At 37.2% G+C, this 21,396-nt stretch overlaps 1 protein-coding gene across 1 annotated transcript in view; it reads right to left on the reverse strand.

The window, feature by feature from the left end:
* LOC136844165 (uncharacterized) overlaps nt 1-21,061 on the reverse strand; it is a 248,847-nt gene extending 227,786 nt beyond the window's left edge. Inside the window, exons 1-2 of the mRNA XM_067113185.1 lie at nt 20,980-21,061; nt 14,073-15,975 (exon numbers count right to left, since the gene is read on the reverse strand). Coding sequence (XP_066969286.1) covers nt 14,073-14,210 — 138 coding nt within the window. The 5' untranslated portion in view covers nt 14,211-15,975; nt 20,980-21,061. The remainder of the gene's footprint in view (nt 1-14,072; nt 15,976-20,979) is intronic.
* Nucleotides 21,062-21,396: the final 335 nt, after the last annotated feature.

A 21,396-nucleotide genomic window follows, 5' to 3' on the forward strand; every position in this document is an offset into this window, starting at 1 on the left:
GTTGCGTAGTGGTGTCATATTTTCATGTATGTAATATAAGTATATGTATATGTATATATACCTTATATAGTGTATATATACTTATATATATACACACACATATATATACATATATATATATAGCACAAGTAAAATAAAGTTGAATAAACGATAAAATAATTTCTTAAATTAATAAATAATTTCTTTATGAAGCAAACCAAGCAGAGATAAATAAATAAAACTAGGAGTAAATATAGGACAATATACAAAAAACTTTGGAAGCTTGAATTTCAAGTCAGTGGCCATTGGTTTGAAATTCAAGCTACTGCAGTGTTCATTTAATGTTCATTTGAGCAGTAGTAGAGCAATAGGGAGTACAGAAAGAAGAGATCAGTTATTAGAAAATAAAAATAGATAATCGTTAAACAAATAGATAAAAATGTAATAATACATGGTAACGTTCCAAATGTACAAAGATCTATCAGAATATAAATAGAAATAAAAGAAAATATTATTCATAAACTCGACTCAAAAATTACACATTAGAAATGCCAGGAAACAATAGCTGAATGTTATTCAAACAAGACCAAAGGCATTCAACAAAGGTTAATAATAATTCTTCTACATTAACGGAAGGTTAATGACCATCTTGACATTAGTCACTACCTCTGTGCTCTGAACTTTTCCAAGATGTTGTGTATGAATCAGGTTGTGACGGGCGGTCGTCAGCTGGGTTGTAGTAGAAGGAAATTGAGTTATAAAATCAGCGACATGGTTAATATTTGTTCATTCATTTTTATAGTTTTTAGTTAAATTGGTTACTTATAATAATTACCTATATTTATTTTTTTTATAAGCTCTTTACCCCTCAAAAATATTTTAACAGTATTGGCAATTTCATATAATTACACAGAATTTTATTATTATTATTGAGTTGAATTTAAATAAAAACTACAGTTGAGTCAAGCCTATAGACCTCTATATTCAGTAGCAACCCGATTTAACAAAGGAGGGAATAGAAACTTACCCTGAGGAACACCAGCCGCTAGAAATATCCCCTTGAAATTTTCAGATCCGTAACTTCGAAAAGCAAGTAAATAAATAAATAAATAAACAATAACACTCTCTGTCAGCTGTAACTTGCCATAACTGCAACGACCTTCAATATTTTTTCTAGTTTCCATTTTTCCATCCTTGTGAATTCCTCTCATATTGAGAGGCACCGTCTGGTTAAAATCGGTTTCTATCTCACCTGAAGTCAACATCACTTTGGCAAATTAAGCCTTCACCTATTGGAAGCCCTTGGAGGTAAGACGCCGAGTTGTTATACAGACGTCTCAATTTAAAACAACGAGAAGTAGGAGGTAAGACAGAACTTATGGGTTTAGGGGACCCTTCGCTAATCAGCGCCCAATTACAGCAGTCACTACCGTTAAAAAGAGAGCATTGCATAAGCTGGGTGTCTGTGTACAGTGAGAGACTCCTCTTTCTCTCTGTCTCTCTATTCATTGTCTCTTAAGGCCGCCACTAACGTTCAGTGATGCCTGTGCAGTTATGCATGTGCAGGCAAAACGAACGTTTGTGGGTTCAGTTTTGCCTGCACAGAACAGTCGGCCTGTGCAGGCAAAACTGAACCCACTAACGTTCAGTTATACCTGGGCAGTTATGCCTGTGCAGGCAAACCCGAACGTTAGTGGGTTCCATTTGCCTGCACCGAACAGTCGGCCCGTGCAGGCAAAACTGAACCCACTAACGTTCAGTTATACCTGCGAAGTTATGTCTACTGTGCAGGCAAACCGAACGTTAGTGGGTTGATCAGTTTGCCTCCTTCACAGTTGCCGACCGGGAACGTTTGCAGGCTTTAGCAATGAGTCTCTCTCTCTCTCTCTCCTCTCTCTCTCCTCCTCTCCCCTATTTGTTCCATTTTTACTTGTTTTACGGACGTCACATCTCTCCGCTACCCAGATGGTCTATCTTTCTATCTCCTTCGGGAGTTGCACAGGGCGTGACGCTAGGACCTACATTTACTAACGAGTCAAAGGGTAACGTGACCACAACTGGGATGCGCAAGATAAAAAGCCTGTTTTTGTTATTATTTTAATTTGTTTTATACTTTTGTTATCTGTGTTCAGTAATTCATTTGTGCAATTGATCTATTTATTAGTTTATAGGACTATTTTGCATTAAAAATATCATAAGAATTTCGAGATTTACTATTTCTCACCCAAAGACCCTTCGGTGTAAGTGAGAAATGCAGATTTCAAGGTGTGAACTAATTAATCTTACGCAAACAGATTTAGATCAAAACTCTTCTGCATTCAAAGAGCGTCATAAGGATTTTTAAGTTTATTTTGAAGGGCATATTTCTAGCAGCTGGTGTTCCTCAGGGTAAGTTTTTATTCCCTCCTCTGCTAAATCGGGTTGCTACTGAATATAGAGATCTATATAGGCTTGATCCAACTGTAGTTTTTATTTAATTCAACTCAATAATAATAATAATAATAATAATAAAAATAATAATAATAATAATAATAAAATTCTGTGTAAGAATATGAAATTGCCAATACTGTTAAAATATTTTTGAGGGGTAAAAAGCTTATCAATAAAACAAATAAATAAAGATGATTACTATAATTAACCAATTTAACTAAAAACTATAAAAATGAATTAACAGCTATTGAGTGACATCTATATTGTCTCTACCAGTGAATATATGCATGCATATATATACATACATGCATAAACATATATGTGTATATAGACATACATACATACATATACATATGTGTATATAATATATATATGATTGTGTGTATATGTATATATACATACATACATACACATACATACATATAAGCATACATACATACATATCTATGCAAAAACCGAATCATCATCACCACCACAATGAAAACGTCCACCTCTGAACGCTGAAGAAGAAGAATCTGGCGGTGACGCCAAAATCTTCACGGATGGACTTCTCCTCGTGAGTTATCGGTCGGGACTTTCACAGTCATTTTGACAGTCAATTAAACGCCTGAACTTTCAAGTTCTCATTGGGCGTCTCTCGAAGCTGATGGAACTTCGTCGTGGTGACACTTGGCGTTTCTTGTCAGTGGTCACTTTTCTTTCGTGGTTTTCTTGATTTTGACTGGTTTTCTTTATATATATATATATATATATATATATATATATGTATATATATATATATATATATATATATATATGGCAGTGTGGATCACTGATACACATAGGTCTAACATAATAAATGTCCATAGTTGGACGTTTGTTTCAGAGATAGAGAGAGAGAGAGAGAGAGAGAGAGAGAGAAGAGAGAGAGTTTCAAGAGAGAGAGTGTAGTTTGTGTGAGTATTTCTGAGCAATAATAATAATAATAATAATAATAATAATGATAATGTGTTGTTATTCTTGCTTTGATAAGCAAATGTTTCAGGTATACCCTATAAATTCGTGCACACTTACACAACTGTGTATACATACACAATTTTGCATGCATAATTTTTTCATGTTTACATGGATTCCAAACCACTCCCACTCACTGAATGAAATCATGCATACACGTGAGCGTCTGAAATCATGCATACACATGAGCGTCTGCACAGAGAGAGAGAGAGAGAGAGAGGTGTCCGTCCAAAAACTCAGAGATGTAACGGATTCAACACACGCGCGCACTCCGAAAAAGTACTTCCCTTATTGCCTAATGAAGAAGGTTCGACGTCCATTAAAGAACGTGATTACGCGAACATTCTCTCTCTCTCTCGACGACGACGAAGAAGAAGAAGAAAGAAGAAGAAGACGCAGGAGATCGGGGAGGGGGAGGAGTAGGGGAGGAGGAGTAGGAGGTCACAAAGTCGAGGATTCTCTTAAATGAAAAGAAAGAAGATGAAGAAGAAGGATTTAGAATGTAAACAAAGTTCTGTTTCTCATCTCGGATGTCAATGTCATGACAGGAGAGAGAGAGAGAGAGAGAGAGAGAGTGTGTGTGTGTGTGTGTGTGTGTGAGAGAGAGAGAGAGAGAGGTCTTCATTCAGCTTTTTAACTGCAGTTTCTTTCAGCTTGAACTAAAGCTTCCTTCAGCTTACTCCATCAACCGCTGAACCCGTTAGAACCTCTAAAAAAAAATCACAACAGAAAACCTTCATTCTTCTTCTTCATTTTATTTAATAGCTCTTGGGGACACCGTCCAAACAACACCTGTTTGTTAATCCTCCCCTCCCCCCTAATCCTTTAATCCATTCTAATCTTTAATCACCCCGCCCTTTCCCCTTTGACACCTGTCTGACGAAGGAACTGCTGAAGAAATTATCGGGTAATACTGTATTAGATATCAGAGTAGACATAGGTCTGACACAGGACTCATATATATATATATATATATATATATATATATATATATATATATATATATATATATATATATATATATTAGAGGGGCTGGCTCAGAATGTATTAACATAGATAACTTCGGAAAGAATAATAATAATAATAATAATGCAAATCTTCTGCACATCCCATAATATGTTTTATAAATAATAATAAAATTACTGTATTTACAAATAAAATAAATTCCAGGAGCTTTCACTGCTCTCCTTCTTCAGCTAGAAATGACAGTCTTAATAATAACCAAACCACTTCTTTTGGAAAAAATTCAAAAATAAAACCTTTAACATTATTTTCTATATGAAAACATAAATTTCGTCACAAATTATAATAAAAAAATAAATTTATATCACTACAAAAATAGAAAGTGAAAGACACGCAAGAATATAAAAGTTACCCCTACAACATCTTACCATAGAAAACGACTTCCTTTGATATAGAAAACAGCAATGAATGAAATAGTAATATGAGTAACAATTTTAAATTGATTGTTTATTGGAAAATAATATTAATCATGGAAAATTATACGGATTAGTCTTAGGGGGCTGAGTGATGATTGCGAGTTATCTTGCGTCACGTTTATGAATAGGGGGTAAAAATTCGTTGAATTTTAGCATAGAGCAATAAACAGTTACTTATTTAACTGTGCGCTGATTCAAGATAATTGATATTTATATATATATATATATATATATATATATATATATATATATATATATATATATATATATATATATATATAGCCTGCCTTCTTAGGGAGGTTGAAAGTGAGATTTCCGAACTTGTATGTTTTCCAAGATACTCGTAAAAATTTGCTAATTTTACCAAGTTATATAAAGTTATATATGTTTTATCTAATAATGTTTCTATTTTGTAAAATTATAATTACAGCTCACACAATACAGTATCATAACAGACAAGAACTAAATTCAGTACCAAATTTGAGTCTATTTATCTTAAAATATTTACGAGATGTGAGATGGGAAGATGCAGTACTTTTTGTGCAGTATATGTGCTTTTTCTAATATTTCTTTGCACTTTACTTTGCAAAATTACAGTTATAGCTGACATACTATTATAAAAGATGAGAACCAAAACCAACGGCAATCCCTGGGTATATTTATAAGCAAATAAATAAAAAGACATCCTGGGATGGGGAGGAACAGTACGAAACCCTAAGTCACACTGATCCACCTCTCTCTATCCTGTTACTGTACTCCTGTACTGAGCTACTTGAGGTGCTGTAAGTCAATTATTTTAATGAATTGTGATTTGTGGAGTTCTCGGAGGTTTTATGAAGACACAGTACAGCTTTCTTACTTCATTAACACACTTAGTAAAATATACAGTAATTATACAAGTGAATTGAAATGTGAGTCTTTTCTTGAAATCTTCTTAACCCACAACTGGTGAGGCTTGCAACCTCACTCCCCTAAGGCTCCTCTATCTTCCTCTTTGCTTCTTTTCTATCTGCTCTGTTCTTTTCTCTCTGCTTCTCTCTTCTCCAAGCTTGCCTTCTTGAAGGATTCTTCAAAGGACCATCCCACAATAGGCGGACCAATCCTTTCTGTAATGTAGACGTCCTAATTGGTTGGGGCTTATCTAACGACGTCCTTTTGGGTGTCATTGAATGACTTTAATCCCTCCTTAGTAGGTGGGACTAATGACGTCGCCGGAAGTCTTTGGTTCCAGCGAGAGTTGCAAGGTAAGCCCACAGGTGAGACGGATAAACATTCTTGTTACGATTGCCTTAGATTAAACTCATGCCCGTGTTTTACTTTTCTAATCATGACACAGGATGTGTTGTTACCCCCTCTGCTTCATTATTTGATTTTCTCTCTCTCTCTTTCTCTGTCCATCATTATTCTCTCTCTCTCTCTCTCTCTCTCTCTCTCTCTCTCTCTCTCTCTCTTCTATTTACACTATTTGGAGAGAGAGAATGAGAGACAGAGAGAGCATTGGCCATGGAAGCTAAAATGATCGACTTATCAAGAGAGAGAGAGAGAGAGAGAGAGAGAGAGAGAGAGAGAGAGAGGAGAGAGAGAGAGAGAGAGAGAGAAAGGTTGGCCTCGGACGTTAAAATGATCGACTTGATCAAGGTGAGGAAGGTTCTCGACATGCTGCCATTTGCGTTCCCAAGCATATACTGTATTTATTAGTTACATGGACCCGTTGACAGATACGAAACCTATTATATTGATTATAGCACCAGTTACAATCTGGTTTGTACAAAACTTCTCTCTGTGAACACAGATTTATATAATACAAATGGTATGAAATCTCGGAAACGAAAATAGTTTCATGTCGAGAATCTTCCTCACCTTGGTCAAGTCGTTCATTTTAGCGTCCACGGCCAACGCTCTCTGTCTCGCTCAGAAATAGTGGGAACATTCTAAAATACACACACACACACACACACACACACACATATATATATATATATATGTGTGTGTGTGTGTGTGAGTGTGTGTGTGCGTGTGTGTGTGTGTGTATTTTAGAATGTTCCTTCTATTTCTGAGCGAGACAGAGAGAGTTGGCCGTGGACGTTAAAATGAACGAATTGACCAAGATGAGGAAGATTCTCGACATGATACTATTTTCGTTTCCAAGCAATTATTTATTAGTTATAGACGAGTTGACAGATATGACTTCTATTATATTGATTATAGGAACAGTTACAATCTAGTTTGTACAAAACTTCGCTCTGTGAATACATGGAATTAGGTAACACAAAAGGCATGAAATCTCAGGAAGTGTTGAGAACGGCATCGCTTCCTGGAGAATTGTTGGACCTCAAGCAAAATCTGTATTCACAGCAATAAAGCACATCTGAAATCAATAGAAATTTAATACAAAATAAATGAGGATGAACGTTACTATAAAAGGAAATAATTCAAAGTAAGTTTATTTTAATGTTTATATTTAACATAGCAATCTGCTTTTGTTAACCTTTGACGCTGATTTGATGAACGGGCGTTTGCAAACCTCGCAAATTACTTGTCAAATTTCAGACTTACCGATTTTTGAATTCATGTCTGTTTCTAGTCCACTACTAGACAGACATGACTAAAGCAGAAATCACTCGTAAACAAGTTTAGTGTTAATGTATAATAGAAGGAATATGTTCCTGCGATAGAATAAGCCCAGCACTAATTGAGCTACATTGGCTCCCAGTAAAAGCTAGAATAGAATATGGAGTACTACTTACAGTCTTTAAAGCGCTAAAATATGATGAACCAACATATCCGAGAAAATGAATATTGCAGTCAGACACGCAAGTGAAGCATAGCGGCTATTTGAACTTAGAACAAATTGTAAGTCAGGCGAGAGATCATTTGTACACTGTGCTCCAAGACTGTACAACAAAATACCACCTGAAGTGAAGAGCATACAAGAAGAAAGCAAATTTTAAAAAGGAACTAAAGACTCTTCCATTCTGCAGAAGCTACGATACTCACGAGAAAACTCTGAAAGACAATTATAAAATATAAGAAGCACCTTATTTTGAAAACGTACATGGGCCTGCCAGAGAGGGAATTATCCCTGTGGAGGGCTGTACATAAAACCAAACAAAGTGAAACAAAGTAAAAGTAATACTACTGTCAATAAAATTAACTCAAGCTGTCAATCAATGTTAATGCTACTTTCAATAATATTAGTTCAATCTGCCAGTCAATGTTGCTCCTCCTTTCAACATTAACTTAAGATGTCAATTAAGGTCAGTGCTACTTTTTAAGTTAACAGTAGTGTTTCACTTGAATCTAACGCCGGCAGCTTATTCTGTGAAAGAAAATGCTCCTGCATGAATTCTGGATTCGGAGAACCCATGGTGCAGGCCCAATTTCTTGCACAGAATAAGCAGCCTGCATTAGAGACGGAGTTGATATTAAAAGTAGCTTTGACCTTGACAGCTAGTTTATATTTTTAACAGTACTGTTAACACCTTATTTCGTACATGATTTATTCATGGAACGTCATTGTCTGTCTCATGGTGAACCAAGATAGATTTAACATAAAAAAATTTAGTAAACTGCCTGTTTCATTTTTTATCACTGTGCAAGCCATTAGTGTAACGGCCATTCATCAAATCAGCGTCAAAGATAAAAGAAGCAGGTTGTTTGTTAAATATAAAACATCAAGAAACTTTGCTTTAAATTATTTGGGTAGATCTAAGTAGTAACTCCACGGTGGCGATTTCCTTCTAACTTGACTTTTTCTACAGTTTTTTGGTTGGTAATTATGGATTTATCTTCAATTTTTGTTGCACAAATGTAATTAACCCCTGAAGTCCATCCAGCAAGGGGTTTCCATACGCAATCTTCACATGACAGAGCACGGCTATGTCTGTTTGGAACGGTTCATATCCTGTCCGGCAAGTGCAATAACTTGTTAACGTATGGGTACCAGCCCCCGCAGGCCAGTACTAAACACGGTGAAGGGACATTCCATCTCCCCGATGCCAGTACTAAACACAGTGAAATGCATTTAACTCCCTCCTGTTGGCGAATGGCTCCCTCTCATTATTCCCCTCCAGAAGGCGCCTCCCCATCGTAAACATGTCCGCTCCATTTCTGTGTTCTCCCCCAACCAAAGCCCCGAATTCCCACAGTCCCCCTTTACTGTTGAGTAGAGTTAGGGGGCAAATAACAGTTGGCTGACAACAAACAAACTCACTGCCAGTATCAGAAGCCCTAAAAGTGTAGAAAAAAACCAGTTTCCCAGGTAAAAACAGGCACAAAGCTAGTACTTAGAATTACCATATATACTGTATATATATATATTAACTGGACTAAAATATATATTAACCACATCTCTATACCAGGCAAACTTTAAGGTTGGTTAATTTAAAAAAAAAAAAAGCACGCTATCAATAATGTACGAATAAAATCTAAAGTTTTTCCTGTACATTCTTAGGGAAGTTGAAAGTGAATCTCTTCCAAGATACTCGTAAAAATATGCAAATTTCACAAGTTCTATATAGTTATATATGTTTGACCTAATAATTTTCTTTATTTTGTAACATTATAATTACAGCTCACACAATACAGTATCATAACAGACAAGAACTAAATTCAGTAACAAATTTGAGTATATTTATAGTAAAATATTTACGAGATGTACTGAGATGGGGAGATGCAGTACCTTTTTTGAGCGGTATACATGCATTTTTTTCTGATATTTCTTAGCGCTTTACTTAGCAAAATCACAATTACAGCTGACATACTTTCATAAAAGATAAGAATTAAAATCAATGGCAATCCCTGGGTATATTTATGAGCAAATAAATAAGAAGACGTTCAGTGTGATGATAACCAAAAATCGCCGATAACCGAAAATCGGCGATAATAGCACTGATTCCTGGTTATCGGCGCTGATAATTGGTTATCGGTGCTGATAATCGGTTATTGGCACTGATAACCAGTGATCAGCGCCGCCGATAACTGGCAATCAGCACCGATAACCAGGAATCAGTGTCGAAAATCCAGTTATCGTCGTCAATAGACAAGCACCAGAAAACCGATCGCCACAACCGATGCCGCCAACCGGACTGCTCTGTATATGTATATATATATATATATATATATATATATATATATATATATATATATATATATATATGCATGTGTATTTACTTTACATATATGTGTGTGTGTATGTGTGTATATATATGTGTGTGTGTACAGTAGTATGTACACATACAGTATTGAATTATTTGTTATCATCTGATCAATAATTGTCGTAATGTTATCGACATTCTCTCTGTTGTCAGATATTCATTATTGGTTTTCATGCTTCCCAGCAGACAAAACTGCCTAAATCTAGTTAGAAAGAGAGAGAGAGAGCCTTAAAAACTATTCCCAGTAAATGCTCGTTAAGGTTAAGTGTACTTCAAGACAAAAGACACTTATAAGGAAAAGTAAAAATTACTTATTGGTATAGCAAGCAAAAAATGTGCCAAAGTTTCTTCGGCACAATCCAGTTTTCTCTACAGCTGCTACGGCATATAATCAAGGCCACCGAAAATAGATCTATCTTTCGGTGGTCTCGGTATAATGTTGTATGAGCTGTGGTGCATGAAACTTTAACCACTGCCCGGTGGTGGCCTATCCTATATCGTTGCGAGATGCACGATTATGGCTAACTTTAACCTTAAATAAAAAAAAAAACTACTGAGGCTAGAGGGCTGCAATTTGGTATGTTTGATGATTAGAGGGTGGTTGATCAACATACCAATTTGCAGCCCTCTAGCCTCAGTCGTTTTTAAGATCTAATCCATTATAGGAAAAATACTATTATAATTCTTTTTTTAAGTTTTATGAGTCTTATATCTTTCAGTACTCCTAAGTGATACTAAACACTGACAAACGTTTGCAGAAATACCGAAATAATTGATATTTTATTAATATTCCTAAGAAAATATATCTTCAACATTCATCCGAGTACGTATATTTCAAACATCATCCAATTGGATCACGTTTGTCCTCCTCCGGGTGACAGTAGGGGGAGACGCGACACAGTCACCCACCCCCTGCAAACCCGTTTGTCCGCTCAGGGTGGGGGCGAGGTAGGCAGTGGATCGGGAGGGTAGGGGAGACAGCAGTTTAATATTCACTGTTGTCTAATTACAAACCGAAATAGCATAATTGATTACTTTCCTCAACTACCAGAGCGTTTTGTGTAAAATGAGCAAATTAAACTCATTTAGCAAGCTTATTTAGTACATGCAAATGAGGGCGGTTTCTACAGCACTTAGGGAGAAATGTTTTGCTAGGAATTAGTTTTCATAGCAATGTTTAAATCGTTCTTTGAGATTAGTTAAGTGGAAAATGGTTAGTTTTCGATTTTATCATCTAGTTATAAAGGGTAATTGAGTGCTGTTTAATATGTATATATATGTAAGGATGTGTACATATGTATATATATAATATATATGTATATATATATATATATATATATATATATATATATATATATATATATATATATATATATATATATATATATTATCCCCAATGACCTTGAAATTTTAACATCCAAACGCGTACTGTCCATTTGTAGAGATAAAATACGAGAGAAAAAACACACTTCAGATTTCACCACGAAAAAAACTGAATCCACTAGACTGACAGTCGACGCGTGGGAACAGTCTAAATTAAACGCCATTGACAAAATTAGACTGATATCATTTTTGTAAGCAAAAAGCAACCACCGACATTTTGGCTCTCGCTTCAAGTCTGTTTTAGTTTTCTGTAAAAGAAAACTATTGTGCCGGCTTTGTCTGTCCGCCTAGATCTTGAAAACTACTAGTCTAGAGGGCTGCAAATTGATATGTTGATCATCCACCCTCCAAGCATCAAACATACCAAATTGCAGCCCTCTGGCCTCAGTAGTTTTTATTTTATTCAAGGTTAAATTTAGCCATAATCGTGCGTCTGGCAACGATACAGGCCATCCACCACCGGGTCGTGGTTAAAGTTTCATGGGACGTGGCTCATACAGCATTATACCTAGACCAACGAAAGATAGATCTATTTTCGGTGGCCTTGATTATACGCTGTGCAGAAAACTTGATTGCGCCAAAGAAACTTCGGCGCAATGTTTACTTGTTTTTGTGTAGGCTGACATTCCAGTGAGTTGTTTGAATTAAAAAAAAGTGCCAGATGCGTATCTCGCTCAATATTGATTTGGTAATTGCCGTCAGAGACCCCGCCCCTACAAAAAGAGGGTTGTTTCCAGCGCTGAGAGGTATGACGGACGCTCTCTGTGGTTAAATTAGCAACCTTTATAAGAGAAAATTGTTGGGTTACGCCTCAGGCCTAACTGATACAGAACAGAAATAGTCTTATTTTAATAATGAATATCAGACGTATGATAGATTTCAGGCTTGTTTCCAACACTGAGAGGCGTGACAGATGTTTTGCGTGGTTAAATTAGCAACCTTTATAAGAGGAAATTGTTTGCTTACGCCTTAGGCCTACCTGTGATACAGAATGAAAATAGTTTTATTCTACGAAGAAATATCAAATATATATATATATATATATATATATATATATATATATATATATATATATATATATATTATATATATATTAGATTTCAACTTGAACATATAAAAATCTTGTTGATGATCTGTAAATAATATTGATCACATGATATTATTTCTATTGGCACACAAACATGAACTTTGGTGTCGCAACGCCAGAGAGGGAACATGATATCGGTCTATCACTCAACCACAAAGGAAAGCTAGGCCCATAGACCTTCAGTCTTTTAGATAAGTTATAAGAGTCAGCGAACACAAAAGCAGGAAGAGAATACCAAAGCAGATAAATTAACAGTTATTTCAGTAACATTCAATATCGCTGTAACAAGCGCAATGTTTACCAAAAGCGTGACGGACGGACGCACGGAACATTCAAAACAAAAGCAAAAATATGTTTCAGTGAGTCAAGTGATATTTCCTCGCGAGTCTTTGTAATAAGACTCGGTCTAGCGTTCCAATGCAACAGACACCTTTAAGAACAACAGAAAAAAAAAATGTGACAGACGGACGCACGGACACAAAACAAAAGAAGTCCCAGTGTCTACACCTGGGGGAAACTTGTCCGTTAGACTCGGACTAATGTTTCAGTGTAAAAGACACCTTTAAAAGCAGCACCTGATTTCTCATTAGCAACTTTTTCCAGATTCACCCGCCCGTTGAAAAGCGAACTCTGATTCCATTACGGTCCGTCTCTCTCTCTCTCTCTCTCTCTCTCTCTCTCTCTCTCGCTTCAATTTTAAACGTTTTTCAATACTCGCGTTTGTCATGTATATTGTTGGTACAGTAGCTGTGCTTCTATATATTATCTGTGTGTGTGTGTGTGCAATTTTCAAAGTTTTTCAATACTTGCGTTTGTCAAATATATCTTTTGTACAATAGTTGTACTTATAATCTCACTCCCTCTTATGTTTTATCTCTCTCTCTCTCTCTGCGTGTGTGTCTCTCTCTCTTGTGTGTCTCTTCTCCATCCCGCTCTCTTTTGTGTGTGTGTGTCTTTTAAGGTCTCTCTCTCTCTCTCTCTCTCTCTCTCTCTCTCTCTCTCTCGTGTGTGTGCGATTTAGTCTCTCTCTCCCCCTCTCTCTCTCTTCTGACAAAAGGATTAATTCTTCCGGAAATTTTCTGACAAATGTATTCAGCCCTCAGTGTACCTTTTGCCAAACTAATTCTTCAATGAAGATTCTGACAAATGAATTAAGTCTTCCTTCGACACTAATAAATGAATTTATTGTTCGACAAAACTGTTCAATTCATTTTCCAGTAATGCCTTTGACAAATGAATGTCTTACTTAATTATGGCTAATGACAGTTTAACTAAATCTTCGTTATGTTCTCTGAACTTCTGACAAATGAATTAATTCTTTAGTGAACTTTATAACAAATGAGTTTATTCTTCAGCAAACCTATTCAATTCATTTTCCAGTTTCTGACAAGTGAACCAAGTCTTCAGCTTCATCCAGACAGTGAATCTTCTGCCAAATGAATTCACTCTTTAGTGAACTTATGACAAATGAATTTATTCTCCAGCTAACTCTCAAACCAATTCATTTTTCAGTAATGTCCCTGACAAATGAACCAAATCTTCAGCTTCATCCTGACTCTGCTGACAAATAAATGAATATTCTGAAAATTTGAAAAAATCACTTACCTTAACTCTGTGTTCATTGGTTATAGAAGCTTCCCTCCTCGTGTACATGGATAAATTCAGCCATTTGATGGACCCATTCCTCCCTAGGGTTTCAGGAGGGATGAAAACATTCGAAGGATGGCCGTCCTCCTCCTCCATCCTGGTGCTAAAACTCGGCCGAGTACTAGGCCTAGGATGGACGCTTCGAGGGTGAGGTTGGTCTAGGACTCTAGGTGGTGGAAAAGTGCCCTTTCTGTTCTTGCTTCTGTTTTTTATGACTATGCACCAAGTATGACTTGTCCGCTTTCCATGCTGTCATGGATAATACAGTTTTTTAAACAGTTTTTCAAGCAATTTTTCCTTCATTTTTGCTGTAGACTCACAGTCTTTCGCAAGGATTAGGATGGAGACAATTGCCACTATGAGTCTACAGTCTTTTGCAAAGATTAGGATGGAGACAGTTACCACAATGAGACTACAGTCTTTTGCAAGGATTCGGATAGAGACAGTTACCACGCTGAGTCTACAGTCTTTTGCAAGGATTAGGATGGAGACAATTACCACTATGAGTCTACAGTCTTTTGCAAGGATTAGGATGGAGACAGTTACCACTATGAGACTACAGTCTTTTGCAAGGATTCGGATAGAGGCAGTTACCACTCTGAGTCTACAGTCATTTGCAAGGACTAGGATAGAGAGTTACCACCCTGAGTCTACAGTCTTTTTCAGGGATTAGGATGGAGACAGTTACCACCCCGAGTCTACAGTCTTTTGCTCGGTTTAAGATGGAGACAGTTACCTCTCTGAGACTACAGTCTTTTGCAAGGATTGGGATGGAGACAATTACCACCCTGAGTCTACAGTCTTTTGCAAGGATTAGGATGGAGGCAGTTACCTCTCTGAGTCGACAGTCTTTTGCAAAGATTGGGATGGAAACAGCTACCACTTTGAGTATACAGTCTTTTGCAAGGATTAGGAAAGAGACAGTCACCACTCTGAGTCTACAGTCTTTGGCAAGGATTAGGATAGAGACAGTTACACTCTAAGTCTACAGTCTTTTGCGAGGATTAGGATAGAGACAGTTACCACCTGAGTCTATAGTCTTTTGCAAGGTTTCGGATGGAGACAGTTACCTCTCTGAGTCTATAGTCTTTTGCAAGGATTGGGATGGAGACAGTTACCTCTCTGAGTCTACAGTCTTTTGCAAGGATTGGGATAGAGACAGTTACCACTCTGAGTCTACAGTCTTTTGCAAGGATTTGGATGAAGACAGTTACACTCTGAGTCTACAGTCTTCTGCAAGGATTGGGATGGAGACAGTTACCACTCTGAGTCTACTCTGAGAACAAAGTAGGCCCAGATGTTCCATGTCTCTATTTGTTTAACTATGCACAAAGCACTGTTATCACATTTTATCACAAACAATGTCATTTTTCTTCTTTACTGTAGAAGTTTGTTGTTTAACATAGGCCTAATTCGAGTGGAAAATCATAATATATCGTTCACTAATAACTTCTCTTTATTCTTGAGTCATATCTTTGCTTTTCTTTTCTGTAGAAATTTGTTATATTCTAATATAGGCCTACTTTAAATGCAAGATTATAGTATAATAGTTCATAATCACTTACTCTTTACTTTTCTCTTCAGTCACATCTTAGTTGTTTTTATAGTTTCAAATAACTTGAACTCACTAAGCTTGCTCTTGATAACAACGCAACACTTGTTTCACTTCAAATAGTACTTCCAATCTTCCAGTGATGTGGATTTCATTATCAAAGTTCGTTTTTGTTAAAAAGTATATTGAACTGAAATAAAAAAAAATAGACTCACTTTAAATATTCAACGTGTGCATATTCTATGAATACGAGGTATTCATATCAACTTTCTTTGTGGTATTTTTATGTTTATTTTTCTGGAAGTTTCCCTGAAAAATATTTACACAAATAGTTACAATTTTAGACTTTATCTTTCATTTACAAAAGTTTTCAATATTTACAAAAAAATATTCACTAAGATGTTCACAGTCTTAGACTATATTTTCAGTTTACTAAAGTTTTCAGTTAACTTAGAATCCAAAATCTTAGGCGAATGTTATTCAATGAACCTTAATCCTCCAAGCAAACTCGTCTTATATATAGGCCTACTGGCTAACAGAATCCTTTACCGCAATTAATTAGGCCCGGGTTCAGAAGTCCATACCAGTCCTCTTTGTCACTTTCACGTCATTATAGCCCCTTGAGGGTCGCTATAATGAACAAGGGTCTGTGTTAGCCTCCAGTTATATAAACTGCCCAAGTTGAATGAAAATAAGACATTTTTTACTTAAACAGCTTAGAGTGGGCTATGCATATCAGTCTAAGGCTATGTATATCTGTCTAAGCTTGTGTATATTGGTCTAAAGTCTTTGTATATCGGTCTATAGCCTATGTACATTGGTTAAAGACTGTATATTGGTCTAGAACTATGTATGTCAGTCTAAGGCTATGTACATCAATCTAAGGCTAAGTATATCAGTCTAAGGCTATGTATAATGGTCTAATTTTATGTATATCGGTCTAAGGATATGTACTGTATATTGGTCTAAAGAATTGTATATTAATCTAAAGCTTTGTATATTAGTCTAAATCTTTGTATATTAGTCTAATGTTATATTTATAGGATATACTAGCATATGTTTTAAGGGTCTGTATATATCGGTCTGTAGCCAGTATTTCGGTATTCATATTATGTGTTGTTGCCAAATGCTGTCTACGGACCAATTACTCTCCAGAACGTTGCTAACCTCGTCCCTAAAGATGCGTATCACGTACTTAAATACGTGACAGAAAGAGAGAGAGAGAGAGAGAGAGAGAGAGAGAGAGAGAGAGAGAGAGAGATTCACCAAGTGTAGAATTCTCTAAGTAGGCTATTATATTTTAGGATTTAATCCCCCTGTCTGCCTGTGCTGAAGGGCTGAAAGAAGAGGATTTAACACCCTCAGAGAGAGAGAGAGAGAGAGAGAGAGAGAGAGAGAGAGAGAGAGAGAGAGTTTTCCCTGAATTGTGCATACCCTACCTATGATAATAAAACATGTATAGACACCACAGTATCAACTAGAATGACATACTGGAAGAGAGAGAGAGAGAGAGAGAGAGAGAGAGAGAGAGAGAGAGAGAGAGAGAGAGAGAGAGAGAGAGAGAGAGACTTTCCCTCTCACTGTAACAGAAAATGCATAGATTAGATGCCACAACAAAGTCCGTACCTTAGAAAGCTATAACAACTTTGAGAGAGAGAGAGAGAGAGAGAGAGAGAGAGAGAGAGAGAGAGAGAGAGAGAGAGAGAGAGAGAGTTCCCCTCTTCCGTCTTCTATGGCATTCCCTTTATTCCTTTGTATTCCCTCTGTTGCTTCCATATAAAATTATATTATATTCTTCGTTCTACCAACTTATAACGAAAGCTTTATTTAAAAGTCGCCCAAACTAACGACGCAAAGAAAACTACATAGACCGATAAAAGGTGCGTTTGATTCGTCAAACTCGATTAAGCCGTTCACCCGCACCAAATTGTAGGGCGATTTGGAAAGCGGAAATGCGATTTCTAATCAATAAAGGCTCCGTCGCGGTTCCTTATTTCATTTTTTCAATTTTCTGAAAGAACTGATCCTTATTTTTGTCTGCATAAAGAATAAATGATAAAGTTTATTTGCTACCTTGTTACTTGAATCATCAAGACAAGTAAGTGATGAAGATACAAGGTTATGACGTCATAAATTGCGAAAAAGGGCTGTTTTCCTAAGTCTAGGCCTAATATTCCCTTTAATGATAATTCAGTATTCGGCAATGCGGTGATTATAGGCCTACAACTTTCAATACGCCTTTTTATTTATTAACCTTTGAGCAGTGATACAAAGTTTTTATCTAACACTTTCTGTGGTTTAGGAATCCATCAAAACCCTTTGTAAAGGGATTCCTTCACACACACACACACACACACACACAGAGAGAGAGAAGAGAGAGAGAGAGAGAGAGAGAGAGAGCTCCAAATATGATTTACCTCCTAAAGCAACCGTCTAAAGCAATATATTGCCTCCAAAGGAGGCTTATGTACAGAAAACTTCCTCAAGATTGGAGCCCCACGCACTTACACAATGTGTGTGGGTGCTTGTGTGTGTGTGTGTAAGTGTAGAAAGGAATACACCGGTTAAGGGCTATCGCACTTTACACAAACATACATAGCATCACCTAACATATTCACAACAATGAGTCTAGGGTGTGAGAAGACCAGCTCGAATGTTTACAAACAATGAGTCTAGATTATAATAGGCCTATGTTTCCTCTACACCACTCCAACAGTAACTGGTTTACCTGTGCCTGTTAGACTGTCTAAACCAGTCAAGATCCACTTCATATTTACAACTATGAGTCTAGGATACGGGAAAACCACCTCGAACATTTACAAACAAAGAGTCCAGAGTATAATAGACCTATCTCTCCCTACAACACTTCAACAGTAACTGGTTTGCCTGCGCCTGTCAGACTGTCTAGACCCTAAACCAATGAAGATTCACTTCATAGACGATTGGACAAATGGGTGACAGTGACTCGGCAATAAAAGGGAGAGAAAGAGGCACAGAGAATCGTAGGAGAGCCAAAACAAACTGGCACGAACAGGCACGAAAAAGCACGAAAGCAAAGAGAGAGAGAGAGAGAGAGTTGGACTTGGAGTGTTATTTTAGCATTAATAGTCGTCACAGTATAGTCACAGTTCCGAGCATTAAACCACGTATAAGACTGTATTAAGCTATAGATGGGGTTTGCAGTCGTGCTGATCAACTACTCTCTCTCTCTCTCTCTCTCTCTCTCTCTCTCGAGGAAAGCTGGAAATGGTGATATTGACAAGATGGGGGAGAAGAAGAAGTAGGAAAGGAAAAGAAAAATAAAGATAATTATTGCCTCGCCAAGTATCTGAGATATTACTTCACTCACTGAGTCTAAAGGGTTATACATATATATTCTGTATGTGTGTGTGTGTGAGAGAGAGAGAGAGAGAGAGAGAGAGAGAGAGAGAGAGAGAGAGAGAGAGAGAGAGAGAGAGAGAGAGAATCTCACACCAACAGCCAGCCTTCACTTTTGCACAGAAACAGCAACGCCCAATTTTTCATGGTCAATCTACATACTCCACTGAGTCTAAAGGGTTACACACTATATATAAATATATATATCCTGTGTGTGTGTGTCTGAGAGAGAGAGAGAGAGAGAGAGAGAGAGAGAGAGAGAGAGAGAGAATTCACACCAACAGCCTTCGCTCATGCACAGAAACAACACCGTCCAACTTTTCACGGGCAATCAATTGCTTTCAGTCATGATGAATGATTACAGGTCCAGTTGCCGTGCAAACTGAAGTCCAAGCGCTGAAGAAATGATCCATTTCTCCAGTGTCTGGATTTTTGCACACTAAAGGAAAGTGTACATAGAAAATGCCTGTATGTGTACATACTCAGGGGTACTTGTGTCTTTCCTGAAGCCTCAGGAAGTTCCCATGGCGTAGGATTTTAATACGCTGTGTCCTAAGGCAGTAGAGAGCCTAGGTTAGGACTTTGAACTCATTAGTCAAAGGACATGTCCCATAAATGACCTATGACCTTTGTTGCGGTGGTAATAAATGGAAAACCTGGTTATTGATGCCCTATAGGCCTAAGAAATACCAGGGGTTAAGGCAGAAGCAGATCCTACGGCAGGAAAGGGCCTAATATTGGATTTTGAACTCATTCCTTGAAGGACATGCCCCATAAGTGACCTATGACCTCTGTGACAGTAGTAATAAATGAAAAAACTGGTCACTGGTGCCCTATAGGCCTAGGAAGTACCAAGGGGTGAGAAAGAAGCATCTCGTACGGCAGGAAAGGGCCTAGTTTAGGACTTTCAACTCATTCCTTGAAGGCTATGCCCCTTAAGTGACCTATGACCTCTTTTACGGTGATAAAAAACGGAAAAACTTGGGCATTGATACCCTATATAAGCCTAAGAAGTACCATGGGGTTAGGAAAGAGCTTAGTTTAAGATTTTGAACTCATTCCTCGAAGGACATGCCCCATAAGTGACCTATGACCTCTGTGGCAGTAGTAATAAATGGAGAAACTGGGTATTGATGCCCTATAGGCCTAGGAAGTACTAGTGCTTGACAAAAGCGTGATCTCTGAGATATAGGCCTACTGAGCCTAATTTCATTCGTTAATGACAAATTAAAGCTGTTTTATCATACATAACCAGACCTACACCAACCCGGAAAGCGTGCTTTTGAGAGAGAGAGAGAGAGAGAGAGAGAGAGAGAGAGAGAGAGAGAGAGAGAGAGAGAACTCTGAAGCTGCTTCGTTCCACACCAAATAACTGATTTCATTCGTTCGTGAAACTTTCAAACATGAGAGAAACTTTTTTTTTTTTTGGCGGGTTGCGGGGGAGGGCCTTAGCGGACAGGCCACGTTCAGTCGGTGAATTTCTTAACGTCCTCAGCAGAGCGTGACGGTTCGCAAACACACAAACATAAACAAAAAACACAAACAAACAAACGGGAGAGCGAGGCGTTACGTAAACAAAGCTTCCAGGATGGAGTGGTTAATTAGCAAATAGGAAAAAATGTATTTTGTCTTAAGTGGTAAACAGACATTGAAGAATTATCGCGAGACTTCGAAACTAATATATAAACATACTTCTTAACATAATTAACAATAGTCTATAATTAAACATAGAATATTAAATCACGCCAATAATAAAAGCGAAAGCGATCAGTTAATAACATTGTTTCAAATCACGTGACTAATTTTTACACCAAAACACGTCATTGACAAAATCAAAACGCACTTTTTATAAGACCTTTTAGAGCCTTCTCTCAAACAATTTTACACCAAAACAGGTCATTGACAAAATCAAAACACTTTGAATTTCTCACAGACATTGAAAACAAAAGCGAGGACCAGTTAAATAACGTTATTTCCACAGGTCGTAAATAACTCTTCCACAAACACCACAGGAATCCGCGGCGCGTGTTCTCACGCCTCTGGCGCGCGCCGAACTAAACGGTGGTTTGGTTTTCCCGGGCTCCTGCCATCCTTCGTAGGATGGTAGGATCGCGTTTGTAAATAATAAAAAGAGAAGAGAGAAAGAAGAAGTTAAATAATGAAGAAGGGGAAGATAGCGCCCGTAGGATCGTTTTCGTGAATTGTTTGAAAAGTTTCAAATTTAACGGCACCGTTTATCTCAGATTTAATAGTGGAGGATTTTCCGGGGCTCCTGCCATCCTTCTTAGGATGGTAGGATCGCGTTTGTAAATAATAAAAAGAGAAGGGAGAAAGAAGAAGTTAAATAATGGA

The sequence above is a fragment of the Macrobrachium rosenbergii genome, chromosome 2, assembly GCF_040412425.1.
Source record: "Macrobrachium rosenbergii isolate ZJJX-2024 chromosome 2, ASM4041242v1, whole genome shotgun sequence".
Classification (NCBI taxonomy): domain Eukaryota; kingdom Metazoa; phylum Arthropoda; class Malacostraca; order Decapoda; family Palaemonidae; genus Macrobrachium; species Macrobrachium rosenbergii.